Consider the following 20,402-nt stretch of genomic DNA (forward strand, 5'->3'; position numbering starts at 1 on the left):
CGTGTGTTTGATGTTGGAAATGTGTCTCTAAAGATGCATTTTAATTTCATGTGAGCAAACATTTTATAATAAGTTTTAAACCGACCTAAAGTCAGTTTAAAACTCTTTTGATTTGTGGAATAGAGTTTGATATAAACCTTTTATAGGCTGCTATTATCATAACTAGAATCAGACAAGGAGGGGAAAAGCATAATTTAATGTTTATTGTAACGCTTTACATTAAGTGTTCATTAAGTATTGTTAACTAATACATTTACTAACATGAATTAAACATGAATAACATTAACAAACATTACTTAATTTTAAATACACATGAACAACTGCATTAATGTTATACATGTTTGATAATGTAATGCATTTACTAACATGAATTAAACATGAATAACAACATTAACAAAGATTAGTTAATGGTAATTGCACATGAACAACTGAATCAATGTTATATATGTTTGATAATGTTAACTAATGTGTTAACAAACATGAATTAGGCATGAACAGTGACATTAACAAAGATGAGTTCATATTAAATGCACATTAAGTAATGTAATGTTAAGTAATGTTTGTTAATGCCAGTGTAATGTCTAAACTGAAACCAGAACTCTTCATGTATCACTGAAATATTTTAACTAAAGTGAGAACATGTTATTTATTCCTGAGAATCTAATATTTGTGTTTCCTCTCCTGTTTCTCGGTCTCTGGACAGAGTTGCTGTTCAGACAGTCTGCATGGCTCCGCTCAATATAGACGCTTATTAATATCAGTCTGGGTAATATTCATCACCTGCTGCACAGACAACAGCAGCTCACAGCCAGCAGACATGTGATCCCAGTCTGACCCACACGATGTTTTATCATATATTTCTCCCTGGGTCAGGAAGTAGACCCTAATGAAAAATACCTTTTAATATTCTTATAATATTCCTACAGGGACTCAGTGTGTCTGTGGTACTGAGGAGAGTTTATAGTCAGTCATACTTTATTTTATCTCCTGTGATTTCACTATAATATTCCTATAGGAGCTTTTCATGTGTCTGGCAGAGGTGCGACAAAGTCAACTTTGCTCGAGTCCCAAGTCTAAATGTAGATCACCAAGTCAAGTCCAAGTCATTAATGTCAAGTCTCAAGTCTAAATGTAGAACAGCAAGTCAAGTCAGAACAAATCAAGAATCCAGTATCAATTTAATATCTTAAAGAAAACTAAATATCTAGGACTTTTCAATGCAATATAGTTTTAATAGGATAAAAACTTGGTAAGAGCATCATGAGTTTGATTTCTATAATCAGTTTCAACTTCAATAAATTCAATCATTCCATACAAATTCAGAAAACAGAATTTAAATTCAGTCGTCCGCTGGAACAAATCTCATCACTTTCAATCTAAGTCATTTACACAAACACAAGATCTCAAGTCAAGACTTTAGAAACCTTTTCAAGTCATCAAAGTACAAGTCAGAGTCAAGTCCCAAGTCACCAGAACCCAAGTCAAGTCAAGTCTCAAGTCTTCTCTTCATGCAGCAAGTCAAGTCTCAAGCAATTCAAACTGTGACTCGAGTCCAAGTCATGTGACTCGAGTCCCCACCTCTGGTATGTGGTACAAAATAGTGAGTTTATCATGGCTTTAAAGTATTTTATTTCCTATAGTATTCCTATGATATTCCAAAAATATTTCTGTAGGGAATTCCAGTGTGTCTGTGCCACTCAGTAGAGTTTAGAGACACTTTATCATACTTATTGTTATTTATCTCTTATGGCATCACTGTAATATTCCTATAATATCCTTATAATATTCCTATAGGGACTCACTGTCCTAAAAGTGAGTTTAGAGTCACTTTATCCAATTTATGGTGCTTTATCTCTTATGGTATCACTGTAATATTCCTATGGTATCACTATATTATCTGTATAATATTCCTATGTTATTATAATATCCCCATAGGCTCTTCCTGTGTCTCTGTGGAGGTCAGTAGAGTTTATAGTGACTTATGGTGTTTTTTAAAATCTGTTTTAGTATTACTGTAGGATGTTCTGTGTTATATTTTTCTACCTGCATGATATTTAATATTTCTCTGCAGTATTTGTGCAGTCTGTCTGACTGAAGTCTCTCAGTGTTTCTCTAGTTGCTGTTCAGGAGGATTTGGATGAGATCAGCTGTTATAAATAGAGCAGCCAGATGTCTCTCTGTTTCCAATCCCTCTCTCCACTCTCTTACATAAGATGGACGACAGAACACATTTATATTTATCATTTATTATCCAGATTTGAAAATCTGCCTGCTCAAAAAGAATGTAAAATAACTCGGTTTTTTATCATTTCCATTGTTTGGGACTTTCTTTCATTTCCAGAGGTTTTTGGCTTCCAGCAGCTTTGACTCACCACTGTCGAGCTACAGACAATAACGGACGAATAGAACTTCACGGTTTTCAAAATAAAAGCCTTGTCGAAGAACAACCTTTTAATATGTAATATTTTACAGCTACACTTTCACTATGTGTTTATTGGAATGAGTTTATTTTCCTTTATTTATTGTAATTTCTTCTTTCCTTCTTAGCCAATTTTGCATCCTCTTTAATATGTTCTCTTGAATATGTTTCCTATTTCCCCCTCTTCTTATATATTTTACTATTCTTGTTTTATTCCTTCTTGTAAAGCACTTTGTAAAACTCTGCTTTAGGCAAGTGCTATAGATTTTATATTATTATTATTATAGTTATTTTTCCTTCTCATCAGATGCCTTGATTTATGGCATGAAATACTTTTTTCTATTCTACGTTTTGCACGTTCACATGTTGAGTGATTGGTTATATTTTAAATGATCTTGTCATAATAAAATATTATAATTACTGTTATTTGTGTTATTGTATTATTATTATTTGTAGTATTATCTTACTGTAAAGCGATTCAATTTACGCTTTTAGTTTGAAGGCAGTTCCATCTATTTCCTGTTGTACTCTCTCCTCATCCGGTCTAGCTTGACGCAGCTGTGTGACTTCCGGGTGTGCGGGACTGGAAACATTTTGCTTCTGTTTCCAAACACAACAAAGACTCCAGCTGACGGATATTTTCTTAACGCCTCATTAAAATGATTTGTTGAAGTAAAGTTTCGCAGTGACCCGTCCTGAAGTCCGGATCCGTGTCTCTGATGAGTCCAGACTTCACAACACCGACAGTCTTCATTCAGCCTCTGGTCTGGGATCACTCAGTAAAACATGAAACTGACTCTGTTTTTAATACTTTATCTCGTTTTAATAACGGAGGCTGCGAACACACCGCGCGCAGATGCTGAACAGCAGGAATACAGTAAGTGTTTTTAATTTCTGCTTCTCATTACATTACATGAATGTCTTTTCACTTCTGCTTTTCACTTATCTTCATGAAAAAGTTACTGCAGGAACAAACTATCTGTCCCAGTAAACTGATTTTCTGTCTGTGGGTCTGCAGCCCAAAGTTTGATCAATAAAGTTTGACTATATGTTTGGGAAATAAAAATCACTGTAATCAGAGTTTTGGGTCAATTAATGAATGAACTCACACATTCCACTTCAACTGAGGAATTTGAATAAAAAAAAACCCAACAGGAAATAGAATTGGAATTTCAGGAAGTTTTCATTTAATTCAATGAAATTCTGTGAAATTCCGTGTTTTGTTGTTTTTTCTTCCCACATATCTGAGATTACATTATATATGATCAATACTGAATATTATAGTGTGTTAAAGGAACCTTTCAGCTGGTGTTTGATGCAGAACATGTAATGGTAAAACATACATTATGATTGAATGTGTTTGATTTGTTGAACTGTCTTTTATCTGATTCATAATGTTTTGATTTATAATGTTTAAAGTCGAGACAAACTCTCTTAGAAGAGGAATTATATTAAACCTTATATTGGCCTAAATAAAGCTTTATGGTATTTTTTGTATTTCCTATGATATCACTATAATACTCCTATAATATTCCTATATGGATTCATAATGTGTGATGGTTTTGTAAGGGAATTTTGTTGTGACATTTACTGTAGCTTTTGAAATTACCATGGAGTTACTGTAGGCATTTTTCATTGGGGTCACGTATTTGAAAGCCTAATTACTGTGTTTATATGTATTTATATATGTTTTTAGATGTTTTATTCATAGTATGTTTTATGGTCCTTATGGTTTTTCAAGCAGTAGCCTAAAGTTATAAAGTTAAAAACAAGAGGAGAGACTGACTTTTGCTGTTCTTTACTGAAACATCTGACGAGTGACTAAAAACACACTGACCCTCTTTCTCACACACACACACACACACACACACACACACACACACACACACACACACACACACACACACGCATGACAGGTGATGTTACAGAGCGGATTTGAACCCACGATGTCCTGTATCCCACACCAAGACCCCACATCCTTAAAGGAAAACTAAAACTCTGATGTTCTTTTCATCTCTGGCTCCATTCAGTAGTTTGTTGTGTTTTTCTTCTTGGTGGATAACCGGCCAATCGTAGACGAGGTGACGTCACCTCCAGATGTTTCCAGCAGCTACAGTGGAGTTTGATATGAGAAAATGTTTCAGGATGTAAAACATCAGCGGTAAACGTCAGGTTTTGGTGTCAGTCCCTCAGAATCAAAGAGCGAGGGCTTCTTTCTAGAGCCGCCATTTTGCACCCTCAACAATCATACAGGGAGAAATCCATCGTAGAAGAGGAGAGAGACCAGTTTCTCCACCACAGGAGCAGGAGAGAGACCAGAATGCACTGCGGCAGAGAGACAGGCTGGGGTTTGAGGAAGGGGGCGTGGCCTCGATCAAAGACACACCCCAGTGTTCATGAACTAGTTGGCTAGCTGGCTATATTTCTATGCTGTTACACCCAAATTTAATTGAAAGCAAAAAAGTTCACACCCCTTCTCTGGGGGTTGAAAGGCATTCTGGGAAATGTAGTAAATCAGTAACTGCAGTAGAAGTAGACGAGGCAGGTTGAGGGAAAGTGGGTTCACCAAAAAAGTAAATTTCAACACTTCATCACTAAATAACTGCTGGAATGTGTTGAACATCACAGACTGATGAGATCTGACAATGGAAGAGGATCTGAGGTGAGGGGTTCCCTCAAATTCAATCAATTAATCAATAATCAATCTGTTTGCTGTGTTTCCTCAGCCTCGCTCCGCTCGATGCTGCAGGACTTCGATGTCGTTCCTCTCTCCAGCCTGCAGGCTCACTCTGTCCGCCGGCGGGACGTCCAGACTGAGACCCACGTGGAGCGGCTGCTCAGCTTCACCGCCCTGCAGAGGTCGCTCTTCACCTTCCATGCTGTTCATCTCTGTTTTTAATACGTATTTCTATATTCAGTAACACTGATTCACTCTGCTGTGTATTTCAGAGGAATTACAAACAAATCCCTAATTATATGTAATGTGTGTATGTGGAAAAGACCTTCATTCACCATAGCAACCATCCTGCCGCCATGTTGGAAGATCAATATAAACGATTTTAAGACAGCCACTTCAGTTTGCCTCTTTAAAGAGAAACTAAACCCCAAACCCAAATGTGTGCTGAAGCCTGACACCTAATGGTGAAAAGTAGGGTACTGAACTGGCCCTCTGCTATTGGCTGGTCTTTGTTCCAGGTGATGTCACCACCTGTTGTACTCTATAGACGGTGACATCACCTGGCCCAAAGACCAGCCAATAGCAGATGGCCAGTTCAGTACCCTACTTTTCACCATTAGCCTTCACCGCAGATTTGGGTTTGGGGTTCAGTTACTCTTTAAAATAATAAACTGTTATCTGATTGGTGTTACAAAAAAAACATTGTAGTCAAAGTTTAGGGAAGTAACAATCGTAACAATCAATAAACATGTTGCAGTTCCAGTGGCAACAAAGCATTCCCAGTTTGTCATAAAAAAAACGATGTTTGAAAAAAACAAATAATTCCCGGTCGACATCACTAGCAGCGAATAGGGAGCGGACTTCAGCTTCGTCTTGGATAGCAGCCTCATATCAGGAAAGATAAAGCTAGATAAAATGAACTGATCGCTGCGAGTCTAGCGATGGTCGTCACTTTTATCCTGATAACAGTTTTTCTGCTTGATGGGCTATATAATAATTTCTCAGCTGTTTTCCTGCCTTACTGAACAGAAACCACTCAACAGTAACAGGGTGTTTGCTGTGCTGACAGCAGCAAGTCGGACTAGGCAGCTGTACTGGAATTACGTGGCGTTCTCCCAACATGGCCGCCGAGGGGGCTCTGGATGCTTCTGCAACACTTCTATAATAATATACTGTGTGTAATTTGTGTGTGTGTGTGTGTGCAGACACTTCAGACTGTACCTGAGGACGAACACGGAGCTGTTCACTGAGGACTTCAGGGCCGTGGTGGTGGAGGACGGACAGGAGCGCCGCCTCCAGCTCAACAGACACAACTACTTCACCGGACACGTGATCGGTAAGACCGCCGCCGCCGAGCCTGGACCTCACTACGCTTTCTGTGTGGGTCCGGGTCCGTGTTTTCAGACTCCAGGACACAGGGCCGAACCGCATCACGCCTCCAACTTTCATCAAAATCAAACCAGTAGTGTCTGAGGTTTCACATTCAGTTCAAAGGTCGCTAGTCCCAAACCTGCTTCCCCTGTGTGAACATGAAGCTGTAAAAGAGTATGTACACTCAGCAAACCTTCCTTGGATGAATAAAAGTTAGAAAACTGACAGAAACTGATGTAAGCAGCTGGATTTATTTCACCTGATCAGTGAACTCAACGTTTTTCCATTTCCAGGTGAGGAAAACTCTCGTGTTCAGGCTCATATAGACGACAACGAGTTCTCCGCTCACATCCTGACCGACGAGGCCGAATACAACGTGGAGGTATAATACTGAAGTACTTATGCTAAAGTGTTAGCATGGAGCTACTGTCGCTCAACATAGTGTATGCTAAAGTGTTAGCATGGAGCTACTGTCGCTCAACATAGTGTATGCTAAAGTGCTAGCATGGCGCTACTATCTCTGAACATAGTGTATGCTAAAGTGTTAGCATGGAGCTACTGTCGCTCAACATAGTGTATGCTAAAGTGTTAGCATGGAGCTACTGTCGCTCAACATAGTGTATGCTAAAGTGTTAGCATGGCGCTACTATCACTGAACATAGTGTATGCTAAAGTGTTAGCATGGCGCTACTATCACTGAACATAGTGTATGCTAAAGCGTTAGCATGGAGCTACTATCACACAACATAGTGTATGCTAAAGCGTTAGCATGGATGGATGATGTTGGTGTGTGCTCTCTCCTCCTCTCAGCCTCTGTGGCGGTTCACCTCAGCGCCCCCTGATGGCCGTCTGCTGGTCTACAGGTCAGAAGACATCAGGAACCTCAGCAGACTGCACCAGCCCTCCGTCTGCGGCTACGTGACCTCCGACCCCAAGCACCCGCTCCCCGACACCTTGAGAGCGGCCATGTTGGAGGAACAGGAGGAGGAGGGTAAGGAGAGGTTATATGCTGCGTTCACATCATATTGGAAGAAGTGGAAAAACAGGATGGCATCTTGTTGCTACAACTTGGAAGTTATCATGTGTTTAGTACAACTGCTACTACTATTAGTACTACTACTACTACTACTACTACTGCTACTACTATTAGTACTACTACTACTACTGCTACTACTACTACTGCTATTGCTATTACTACTACTACCGGTAGTACTACTACTGCTAAAAATAATAATAAATAATAAAAGTTGCTGCTTTATGTGTCTCTTTACTGAACTACCGTTAGTACTGCTACTACTACTACGTTGTCTACTACTGCTGCTGCTACTACTGTCGTTACTGCTACTACTACTACTACCATTAGTACTACTATTGCTACTGTAACTGCTGCTACTTCTACTTCTACTGCTACTATTAAAAATAATAATAATAACTAGTAAAAGTTGCTGCTGTGTGTGTGTGTGTGTGTGTGTGTGTGTGTGTGTGTTCTCACTCAGCAGAGTCTGTGTTCAGAGGGAAGCGGCAGCTCCACGACCACCGGAGGAACACCTGTCCTCTGCTGCTGGTGGCCGACCATCGCTTCTTCAAACACATGGGGCGGGAGGAGGAGAGCACCACCCTCAACTACCTGGTGAGACAGCAGGGAGCCATCACACATCATGAACACTAACTCTGAAACTCAGATTCACCTGCTGTGGACAGGAATTATGTGAAAATGACGTTCCTCCACCATGAACTGGATTCTGTGACAAAAACATGAACTGGACATTTTCAGCTAAAGGTTGAGTAACAGTTCAGTTTAGGAAACTAAAACAACTTGGTTAAGGTTTGGGAAAGGCTTTGGCTTTACTTTCCACTGAGCTGTTTATGGTCGTGTCTCCTTCATGGAACCGTTTCCTGCTGGGAAAACATAGTTTCAATACTTTATTTGCCATTTGCCATCATTTGGTGTTAACAAGTCGTGTTCATTTCTCGTATTTGTGTGCACTATTAGTTGCACTATTAGCATCGCTCTGCATTCACACTGTGATCACCAAAGTCTAGTCTCTGAAGCAGCGTTCCTTTTCCTTTCCTGCTGTTGAAAGTCTGTTTAAATCGATCAGTTTTTCGTTTTTCCAGATCAAATTTTTTCTATCGACCACATAGACTTTGATTCTGTCCAAAGCATCATTTTGGATGGAAGGCCGCCTCAGGTTGAGATCAGGGAAAGATATTTTCCTTACACGATATGTAATGTTATTGCCAACTGGAAATATATTGACTTAAATTCAGAGCAGGCTGGTTCATAGAGCATTTCCCTATTTATTTATTTTTAGCTTTTTCCCTCTAAAGTAGGTTGATTAGTCTTGAGTAGAGTAGACTTAGCCGTATATTTTTGGACCCAAACCTTTTTCCCTTTTTTCCTTTTTTTTAGCCCCCGCTGCTTAAGATTTTACCACAACTGAACTCTAGATTTGAGTTGAGAACTGTAAAAAATGAGCCAGCATCCGTCCTTAAACAAGCTGTGTTTCTTAAGGTAACGTTGAGTATTAACTCTGACTGTTGTGCAGATCGAACTGATTGATCGCGTGGACGACATCTACAGAAACACGTCGTGGGACGAAGAGTTCAAAGGTTACGGCGTCCAGATCCAGCAGGTGAGGAGCATGATGGGACGGGAAGTTCGTGTTGAACACATGAACTGACCATGGGACACTAAAACTCTCAGTGAGTGTTAGAAGGTGTACTGCAGTGCGCTGTGTGACTGTTGTCTCCTGTCAGATCATCATAGAGAAGACTCCGACCCTCGTGGCTGCAGGAGGAAGCCACTTCAACATGAGGGGAAGCCCGGTGGAGGGGAAAGACGTGTGGGACGTCAAGAGGCTGCTGGAGGTAAGGCACGATGGCCCGATGAGATGGATGGAGGGATTAGAATAAGAAATCTGCTGGATCGCTTTACGGCACAAAACAGGAAGAGGTTCTTCTTCTGTTCTTCCAGAGCAAACGGAGCTAAAGCTGAAAGAGTTTCTGGCAGCAGATGGTGGAAGGAGGGAAAGGAAGATGGAGAAATCACTTCCAACATGTTGATCCTCTTCAGGGAAGGGGAGGGGGGGGGGGCAGGAAGCAACAGGGCTGATGGGAAATGTAGTCTTAATGTGGAGAAACACAACCCTGTCCCCCCCTGCTGTCTGTGTCCCTGCAGCAGTTCAGTGTGGACATCGCGGACAAAGCGTCTCAGGTCTGCCTCGCTCACCTCTTCACCTACCAGGACTTCGATGAAGGGACGCTGGGTCTGGCCTACGTCGCCCCGTCCAGGCAGGGCATCCCAGGAGGCCTCTGCTCCGAGAGTAAGTCCTGACGCTTCAGACAGTTAAAGCTCTGTGTAGCTCTGGTAGAGTCTTGGGTTGTGTCTCTTCCTCCATGATAAAACCCCCAAATCAGTGATTCTGTGATCTGTTGCTCCGGTAGAGCAGACTGGAGAATTGTGTTTTTTTCTCTCTCCATTCACTGCCGTTGTCTGGAGGAACAGTCTGAAAATCACTTCTAGCACATAAAGGAACGCCGACACAGCAGATTCTGACTATATATAAAAAACTAGTCCTGCTGCTGAATTGTTTTGAAGTGAATCTCTTTCTTTATGTTTATTAAACCTTTCAGTCTGAACAAGTGGAACACCGAAACCCGGTTGGAGGAAACTTATGCTGATTTCGGTGTTCCACTTTAACAAACATAAAGAAAGAGATTCACTTAACCACACATGAGCGACTTGTACAAAAAGCGCTCTACAAATAAAGTTTTGATTGATTGAATCACAGCCCAGTCAAACCAAAATCCAGACTCTTCCTCCAGCTACAGTCTGGAACATGAAACAGAAAATAAAGCTAGATTTCCTGGGAGTGAAGTGTTTCAAAATATTTACTTTGACAAACCAGAGACTTTTGTAGGAGGAGATCAGTTCTACTGATGTTGCTTCAGTTCCTCCTGGTCACCAGTAGAGGTCGATAGATTTGATGCCTCTTTAAAACCCTGGCGCTGCTCTGTGTCCTCAGTTTGTCCTCCGTCCTCCACCGAGCACAGAGCGATCTACCTGAACACCGGACTCACCAGCACCAAGAACTACGGAAAAACCATCCTGACCAAGGTGAGTCCTGCCGAGCCACATCAGGACAGTTCAGGTCGTGTGACTGAAGCTGACGGAGAAAAACACAAAACTAGACCTTCAGACACTTTCCTGTGATTGTCTACACATCCTGTCCTGTGTCACAAACCCCACCCGTCTGTTCCTCCAAGCAGGTTAAAACAAACTCTAACTTCACTCAAGTTTTGGGCAGGAAAAGCGAGCTTTGTGCTTTATCACCAGAATAACCAAATCAGAAAGCTCAGGTCAGACAAAAGTCCTGGGAACACGATGTTCCTCGGGCAACTGATGTCTATCATAGTTGTAGGGCTGCAACTAATGATTATTTTCATTATTGATTAATCTATCAATTATTTGTTTGATTAATCGATTATTCATTTAGTCTATAAAATGTAAAAAATAAAGACAAATGCCCATCACATGTTCCCAGACCCAAAAACATTCTTTAAATTGTTTACCGAGTCTGACCAGCAGCCAAATGTTTGGCATTTTTACTGACAAGTGACTAAAACCCTATAAATTATTATCATTATTATTATTATTATTATTATTATTATTATCACTCAAGGTCAAGGTATCAAGGTCGACTCAAGGCCCAGTTTTGATGACTGGTGACTCGACTTGGACTTGAATATTGACGACTCGTAGTTGCACACTGAGGACTTAACACTTGGGACTTGATCACCTTAGACATCAGTGTTTCCTCCAGTTTGTCCCTGGTCACCTGGTTGGTTCACAGTATCGGCTGAACATTTATCTGACAACACAAACGCTAACGCTGCTAGTCAAGGGACAGATGAGGATGAAGATGCTGAACTGTGCAGTGCGAACTTCACTTACATGGATTTTACATTAACTGCTGCAAAAGGTAGTGCCAAATGTAAATATGTAAAAGGATAATTGACGAAAAGACTGTTGTAGCAGGGATTACTAGAACTCAAACTGGTGACTCGGACTTGAGACTCGACTCGGACATGACCTGGGTGACTCAGATTTGAACATTGAGGACTCGGGACCGGACTTGGACTTGAGGTTCGGTGACTCGACTGCACCCTCCTCCTCAGTCAGTATGACCAGTTTGTCTCGTCTCCGCAGGAGGCGGACCTGGTGACGACTCACGAACTCGGTCATAACTTCGGGGCAGAGCACGACCCGGACAACATCCCCTACTGCGCCCCCAGAGAGGACCAGGGGGGCAAATACGTCATGTACCCCATCGCCGTGAGCGGGGACCACGTCAACAACAAGGTGCTGCTGCTCCTCCCACCGTCAGATCAACACAAACACTCGGCCTTAAAGGTCTGGAGCAGAGGTTTACACCTTTTTGCTCGTAACTCCTTAAAACGAAGAGATGCCTCCTCACCCCCAAATTATTTCACCATGATTTCTTGACTCGACAAGATCCTGAATAAATAATTAGGCCTCTATGACGTCTAGTTTGACCAATGTCATGTCTTACCCCAAAACATACCAATTTTGAGTCGTTGAATTTCACCAAACAAGATCTTCATTCATTGAAAAGTTCTTGAATTTGATGTCCAAGTGAGTGTGGGAACCCTGATAAAAGTTAAAAAAAAAATGCCAAAATGAAAACTGAAAGTTTTGCTTTGCGTCTCCAGCTGTTCTCCAACTGCAGTAAGCGCTCCATCGTGAAGCGGCTGCGCTCCAAGGCGGCGTCCTGCTTCAAGGAGCGGAACAGCAACGTGTGCGGGAACTCCCGGGTGGAGCGGGGCGAGGAGTGCGACCCGGGCCTGCTGCACATCTACACCGACCGCTGCTGCACCGCCAAGTGCAAGCTGCGGCCCGGCGCCCAGTGCAGGTGAGCAGGAGGCCGAGTCAGCGCAGCCAGGGAGACGAGTTTGCAAATGGGTAAACCCGAAAATGTTCAGCACTCTTGGAAAATGAATGAACTGATTATTTTTCACTGACCCCATGAAAAGAAAAATAGCTTTTTTTATGCCGATGTTTCTGGACTTAGTGTTCACCTGTTCACCAATTCAGGCCAAAAAAAAAAGACAATAAAATGTTGATTTCTATAAATTTTATATTAAAATGAACAGAGCGTCTCTTTATGGTAAACAGCACATTTCTGTTGATGACTCATTCTGCTGTCGGGGGCGGAGACAAACATTTCATCCAATCAAATTTTGTCGATCATGCAGCTCAGTTCAGCTGCAACATGGACAACGGAGTGTTTCTGGCTGCTTCACCTAAAACTGGAGTGGAGTGCAGACTGCTGCCCGCCAACTTCCTCCATATCTCATTAATATTCAAATAAGCCCCTCCCACTGACGCTTCCCCTCCCAACTTTCATTTCATTCAGAAATACGCCAATACATGGAAGCAAATCATGGACGCTCTCCGTGACACTTCATGGGGTCTTTCACAAAGTTTCTAAAGTGCTGTGAACAGAACAAACAAAGGGTTTCAAAAGTGTTTTTTCGCTGCTTTTGGGGGGGAATCTCAGCGCCATCTAGCGTCTCACTGGGTGAATCCTGCGGTTCATAACACAGACTCGATCAGACCAATCAGATCCCAGCGCTCCGTCCCAACCGCCTGATAAAGCTCATAATTCCTCTGAAACCAGACAGATACTCAGCACGTCTCATCCCTCCCTGTGTGCAGCGACAGGAACAGCGCCTGCTGTAAAGACTGCCGGTTCGAGTCCGAGGGCGAAGTCTGCCAGGAGCCGATCGACGCCACCTGCAAGGGCCGGTCCTACTGCACAGGTCAGCTCACACTCCACCTGCTGAACACTATAAACATTCTTCTTCCTCTAAACAGGATATTTGCAGTAGTTGTATGATAATTTAGATAATTTTGGGATAGTGCATTAATGTGTAAATAAACTGTTATGGGGCCACATGTAGGTGTTTATTTATTGTTATTTTATATTAAGTGGCCACATGTGTTTATATGGTAATATTGCATTACTATCATTTAAATTAACATTTATGTGGTCCCAGGTGTGTTTATATGAATTTTTAAATGAAGTTTTATGTGTAACCATATGTCCTAGATGTGTGTTTATCAGGTATTTTACAGTGGACTCAGACATGTCTCAGCCAATCAGATTTGAGGACAAGATCATGTTTGTGTCGACAGGAAACAGCAGCGAGTGTCCGCTGCCAGAAAACGCTCCAGATAAGACGGTGTGTCTGGACAGCGGAGAGTGTCTGAGCGGAGTGTGTATTCCGTTCTGCGAGGCGGTTCTGAAGCTGCAGTCCTGCGCCTGCAACGGTACGCACAACGCTAACACAACGCTAACAATACGCTGACACAACGCTAACACAACGCTAACAATACGCTGACACAACGCTAACACAACGCTAACAATACGCTAACAATACGCTGACACAACACTAACACAACATTAACACAACGCTAACAATACGCTGACACAACGCTAACACAACGCTAACAATACGCTAACAATACGCTGACACAACACTAACACAACACTAACACAACGCTAACAATACGCTGACACAACGCTAACACAACGCTAACAATACGCTGACACAACGCTAACACAACGCTAACAATACGCTAACAATACGCTGACACAACACTAACACAACGCTAACACAACGCTAACAATACGCTGACACAACGCTAACACAACGCTAACAATACGCTGACACAACGCTAACACAATGCTAACAATACGCTAACAATACGCTGACACAACACTAACACAACACTAACACAACGCTAACAATACGCTGACACAACGCTAACACAACGCTAACAATACGCTGACACAACGCTAACACAACGCTAACAATACGCTGACACAACACTAACACAACACTAACACAACGCTAACAATACGCTGACACAACACTAACACAACACTAACACAACGCTGACACAACGCTAACAATACGCTGACACAACGCTAACACAGCGCTAACAATACGCTGACACAACACTAACACAACACTAACACAACGCTAACAATACGCTGACACAACACTAACACAACACTAACACAACGCTAACAATACGCTGACACAACACTAACACAACGCTAACAATACGCTGACACAACGCTAACACAACGCTAACAATACGCTAACAATACGCTGACACAACACTAACACAACACTAACACAACGCTGACACAACACTAACACAACAATAACACAACGCTAACAATACGCTAACAATACGCTGACACAACGCTAACAATACGCTAACAATACGCTGACACAACACTAACACAACGCTGACACAACACTAACACAACAATAACACAACGCTAACAATACGCTAACAATACGCTGACACAACGCTAACAATACGCTAACAATACGCTGACACAACGCTAACAATACGCTAACAATACGCTAACACAACGCTAACAATACGCTAACAATACGCTGACACAACACTAACACAACACTAACACAACGCTGACACAACACTAACACAACAATAACACAACGCTAACAATACGCTAACAATACGCTGACACAACGCTAACAATACGCTAACAATACGCTGACAACACTAACACAACAATAACACAACGCTAACAATACGCTAACAATACGCTGACACAACGCTAACAATACGCTAACAATACGCTGACACAACACTAACACAACGCTGACACAACACTAACACAACAATAACACAACGCTAACAATACGCTAACAATACGCTGACACAACGCTAACAATACGCTAACAATACGCTGACACAACACTAACACAACACTGACACAACACTAACACAACAATAACACAACGCTAACAATACGCTAACAATACGCTGACACAACGCTAACAATACGCTAACAATACGCTGACACAACGCTAACAATACGCTAACAATACGCTGACACAACGCTAACAATACGCTAACAATACGCTGACACAACGCTAACAATACGCTAACAATACCCTGACACAACGTTAACACAACAATAACACAACGCTAACACAACAATAACACAACGCTAACAATACGCTAACTATATGCTAACAATACGCTGACACAATGCTGACACGCTAACACAATGCTAACAATACGCTAACAATACGCTGACACAACGCTGACACAACGTTAACACAACGCTGACACAACGCTAACACAACAATAACACAACGCTAACATAACGTTAGCCCAACGCTAACACAACAATAACACAACACTAACACAACGCTAGCCCAACGCTAGCCCAATGCTAACCCAGCGCTAACACAACAATAACACAACCCTAATGCAACGCTAACACAATAACACAAAGCGAACACAACGCTAACACAACAATAACACAACAATAACACAACGCTAACGCAACCCTAACACAACAATAACACAACCCTAACACAACCCTAACACAACGCTAACACAACACTGACACAGCCAGACCGAGGGGAAACAGGAAGTCAGGCAGGAATTTACAAAAATGACCCTTAAAGTTCAGAAAATGCATTTCATCCTGTCCACTTTTTTTGTTGAGTTGGCCCCCAGGGGCCACCGTACATGATTTATGGGATCTTATGACCAGCTGATTCGGTAACACTTTACATTAAGTGTTCATTAACTAAAAACATTAACAAAGATTAGGTAACATTAAATGTATATGAACAACTGCATTAATGTTGTTATACATGTTTGTTAATGTTAATTAATGTGTTTACTAACAATATGAATATGAATTAAGCATGAACAGTGACATTAACAAAGATGAGTTCATATTAAATGCGCATTAAGTAATGTTGTTCTACATGTTAATGCTAATGTATTGTCTAAACTGAAACCCAAACCCTTCATGTTTTACTTCAGCATATCCTGACATCAACTAAAGTGATTAGTCTAGTAGTTCATGTTTAATTCATGTTAGTAAATGCATTAGTTAACATTAGGTAATGAACACTTAATGTAAAGAGGAAACATCTTCCTTTGAAGTGACCTTATACCTTGTACTTAGATTTTTCTTATAAAGATACTCATTAACGGCGTTTTCCACCAGTTTGTCACTTCGTATTTCCCATCATTGGTCATTTCCAGCTACATGAGCTCGTATGGTCAAAACCAGGACGTCCCATGCATCGCTGATAGCAATATTTTCCATTGTGGATCTTAAAAACCAGGTCTGATTATAGTGTGGCTTGGTTTAGAAGACTAACTCTAATGCGTGTGTATGTGGGTTCCTCATGTTCCTCTGCAGAGACCAACTCGTCCTGTAAGGTGTGCTGTCGCAGCAGCAGGGGGGTCTGCGCCCCCCATCAGGACGGCACCGGCAACTTCCTGTTCCTCCGCAAGGGAAAACCCTGCACTGTGGGCTTCTGTGACGGAGCGGTAAGACCAGTCCCAACACTTCCTCTCTCCCAGCATCTGAAAAACTCATAAAAACTCTTCATACTGCTTTCCATACAGTGAATATCTTGCACAAAATGTCTGCCTTTCATCCTTTTGAGATTGATTAGATGAAGTTTTATTGATCCCTGTGAAGAAATGAGATCGTTCAGCAGCAGAAAGAAGGATATAAATAAGAATATATATGGAGTGATGAAGATAACATAAGTATTTACAAATAAAGAACATAGTGAAGACGCTTTATCCTTATATATCTGCTGTATTACCTTCCATGACAGATTAACAGCCAATGGGCAAATGTGCATCTCTAGCATCAGGTATACAGAAGGAAAACAAGGGTAGAAATATGTAAAGATGTGCAAACGTGAATTGTAAACTAATTATATTGTAAAATTTACAGATGGAGATCTGTACCAAAATATGCGCAGTGTGCATATGCGCATATTAAGCTGTTCACATTATCAGGTGTACAGATGGACGAACGTATGTAGAGAATTTGTGTGCAGATTTGCATTGTACACTTTATTTTTCAGACAGTCCTTCATATCCGTTACCTTTTATTTTCTTGTATTGAATTGTACTACTGGCATATGGCTGGTCCCTTCTATTGCCTCACTGCTGGTGTGAGCTCCAGTCCAGATCCAGATTCCCTCCTGTCTGCAGGGGAAGTGCATGAAGCAGGTCCAGGACGTGATCGAGCGGCTGTGGGATTTCATCGACAAGCTGGACATCAACACCTTCGGGAAGTTCCTGGCCGACAACATCGTGGGATCGGTGGTCGTCTTCTCGCTCGTGTTCTGGGTTCCGCTCAGCATCCTGGTCCACTGTGTGGTACGAGGCCGCGTCTCCCAGTCAGCTCTCATCTCTGTTCACTTTATTAACCAAGAACTGGAAATGTCCCTAACCCAAACCCAACGGAGGCATGGAATAAAAAGCAGAGAAAAATCTGAAAAAATAGACATGATAATACATTTGTCTTGTAGAAATCTGTTTTTTCCTCTCCCATAAATCATCTCGCGACCCCCCAAAATTATCTCCTGACTCCCTGGAGAGTCCCAACCCCCAGGTTGAGAATCACTGGTATACAGTACATCATAGTAAATTCAAACTACAAGTTATATGATGTATATGTTTTAAGGACAAAAAATCCCATAAATTTTTGCTTTTGTGAAGGTATAATTGATGTTTTTTCTACTAGAGGTCAACATAGTAGTTCAGTCCATACTGACAGCAGGACCTCATACTGTATAAGACAGATTTTATATATCACACTACAAATTAAGAGTTTTATTCCAAAATAAATCTCCACCATCTGAAGGAAGTGACTCATCTACTCTGACTAAACAGTGATCACAACATTAAACCAGGATAGAAGGCAACTTCAGTCCTTGGTTGGACCTTCTAGATTTTAAAGATATTGAATGATGATTTTCACTGATAATGATTTGTAGGTAATGATTTAAAAAAAACAAAAAAAGATAATTTTGTGTTTTGGAGATACTTAAAGCGTTCAACACTGTCTGAAGTAGGAGTCGTGATGAAGTCAAATCAGATAAGAAATATCTTGTGTTTCTCAGTATTTGATCTCTCTTTACCTTCAGGACAAGAAGCTGGACCAGCAGTACGAACAGACCACCAAGTCTCTGTTTTTCCCCAGTGTAAGTATTGGTTTTTACTGTTGCTGTTTTCATTTCATAAGCTGTAGTTTAGTACAAAGCAGGACTCTGACTTTGACTCTTTGTTTTCCCAGAATGCCGAGCTGCTGAGCAGCCTGGAGTCGGCCTCGGTTCGTATCTTCAAACCGTCCAACTTCTCCGCCGCCGCCCTGCGCTTTCAACCCTCCAGCCCCCAGCAGACCAGCACCCCCCCGGTGTCCGGCCCCGCCCCGAACCCGGGCCCCGCCTCTGTCCCCGGCTCCGCCCCCGGCCCGGGCCACACCCCTCTGCCCCCACCGGACAGCCCCCGCATGGCCACCATCCAGGAGGACCCCAGCTTCGACTCGCACCTGGACACGGAGGCGCTGGACGAGGCCTTCGCCCGGGCGGGGGGCTCGGCGCTGCGCTCGTTTGAGGACCTGACGGAGCACAGCGTGGCCGGACGCCGCGACAAGCCGCTGCTGTTCAGACTGCAGCGACGCATCAACAACAAGGAGACGCAGTGCTGAGAGGGAGAGAGGGGTTGAGGTTTGACAACAAGAGACATTGATTGAGAGGTGGGTTGGGAGTTGAGGTTTTTTTTATACTTATTATCCGTGAGGGAGAACAACAGCTTTTCTTTTGCCCCCCCCCCCCCACAGGGAGGTCAGAGGTCAGGGTGGTAAGGTTCAGCAGGTGACTCTCAAATCCAAGAACGTCAAATTGATTCTTGTGTTCTTGTGGTGAACGATCTTCCTTCGTCTTGGAGAGAACAAACTTCTCAAGAACGTGAGAGCAGAGAAGCGTCGTTACAGTTTCAGATGATTTATTACAGTTTATCCTCCCAGCTGCATCAACCGGCTTTGTGCCGCAGCCTGCCGCGTGTTCGGCTGTGATGCGTCGCTCTCGCAACCAATCTTGGAGCTTCCCTTTTGTTTTTGTCGGCCATCCGACCCATCCTCAGTTGACAAGTAAACTTCCAGGATCCGTCCTCCGTCCTTGGCGTTCTTTTGTTGTGGAATCGTACTTTGGTCATGAGATATTTACGTCCAATGTGTCATGGAGGACACGAGAACGCATCCTGACAAAGACCCGGTGTCCTGCTCGGCTTCAGCGGGGCGGATGCTTGCTGCCGGAGGGGTTCAAACCCCGGTCTTCAGTTTGAGGGACGGTCTCTCTAACCACTAGCTCATCCCTGGCCCTCAGGCTCCTGGGAGATGAAACCAGGGAACCTCCAGTTACAGGACCGTCTCTCCTGTTGCCAAAACACCACAGCAGTACAGAGCACACTCCATGCTAACGCCTTGATATCTGGTATCGGCAAATAGCACACATTACAAACAGCAATATTCATCGCCTCATTTCTCCAAAATGTCAACTTTTCAGGAACTAAGACAAGCAGCCTTGTTTTCAGTTTGACCACCAAGCATTTTTTTTTAAATTTGTCCAACAGGTTTTAAAAGGGTCGTAGAATATTTACCATGTAATCTTTCATTTGAAGTTATTGGAGTTACAAGGTTTTCACGTGACCCACTGCAGTTTGGGAAAGTTGCATTCTGGTCCAGACTCAGACCTGCAGAGGAACCACAGGGTCGAAACAAGCAGGACTTGTTAGATCAGTGTTGGGTTCATTACTCAAAAAAGGACTATATTACTCAGTACTTGTTACTCATTTCAAAAGTAATATTACTTTACATATTACACCCTGGGAGCAGTATTTTGTTACAGTACTCATTAGATTAGATGTTAACATGCTAACGCTAGCTGCACGCTAGCTAGTGTGCTAATCAGATGTGTTAACAACAAGAAATGCAATCAGCTGTTTGCAGCCGCTATTTCCCAAAAGCTATG

General features: G+C 42.3%; 1 protein-coding gene across 1 annotated transcript; it reads left to right on the plus strand.

Annotated features, from left to right (window-relative positions):
• The first annotated feature begins 2,989 nt into the window (after positions 1 to 2,989).
• On the plus strand, positions 2,990 to 19,087 carry adam17b (ADAM metallopeptidase domain 17b). Its single transcript, XM_078289907.1, has 18 exons — positions 2,990 to 3,296; positions 5,146 to 5,278; positions 6,302 to 6,432; positions 6,761 to 6,849; positions 7,278 to 7,458; positions 7,964 to 8,097; positions 9,017 to 9,103; positions 9,228 to 9,338; positions 9,649 to 9,793; positions 10,496 to 10,587; positions 11,680 to 11,832; positions 12,204 to 12,403; positions 13,210 to 13,313; positions 13,690 to 13,824; positions 16,769 to 16,899; positions 17,581 to 17,748; positions 18,519 to 18,575; positions 18,668 to 19,087. Exons 1-18 carry the CDS (start codon positions 3,206 to 3,208, stop codon positions 19,079 to 19,081), a joined length of 2,556 nt encoding a protein of 851 aa, XP_078146033.1. The 5' UTR covers positions 2,990 to 3,205; the 3' UTR covers positions 19,082 to 19,087.
• The last annotated feature ends 1,315 nt before the right edge of the window (positions 19,088 to 20,402 follow it).

Source organism: Centroberyx gerrardi, chromosome 18, assembly GCF_048128805.1.
Source record: "Centroberyx gerrardi isolate f3 chromosome 18, fCenGer3.hap1.cur.20231027, whole genome shotgun sequence".
NCBI classification, from domain to species: Eukaryota; Metazoa; Chordata; class Actinopteri; order Beryciformes; family Berycidae; genus Centroberyx; species Centroberyx gerrardi.

What these genes read in the sequence shown, in the direction of transcription:
- adam17b (XM_078289907.1), top strand. Translation starts at nt 3,206, where the DNA reads ATGAAACTGACTCTGTTTTTAATACTTTATCTCGTTTTAATAACGGAG. An exon ending in AGGCCGAATACAACGTGGAG is followed by an intron (nt 6,850 to 7,277) that starts GTATAATACTGA and finishes TCCTCCTCTCAG; the next exon opens with CCTCTGTGGCGGTTCACCTC. An exon ending in GCACCACCCTCAACTACCTG is followed by an intron (nt 8,098 to 9,016) that starts GTGAGACAGCAG and finishes ACTGTTGTGCAG; the next exon opens with ATCGAACTGATTGATCGCGT.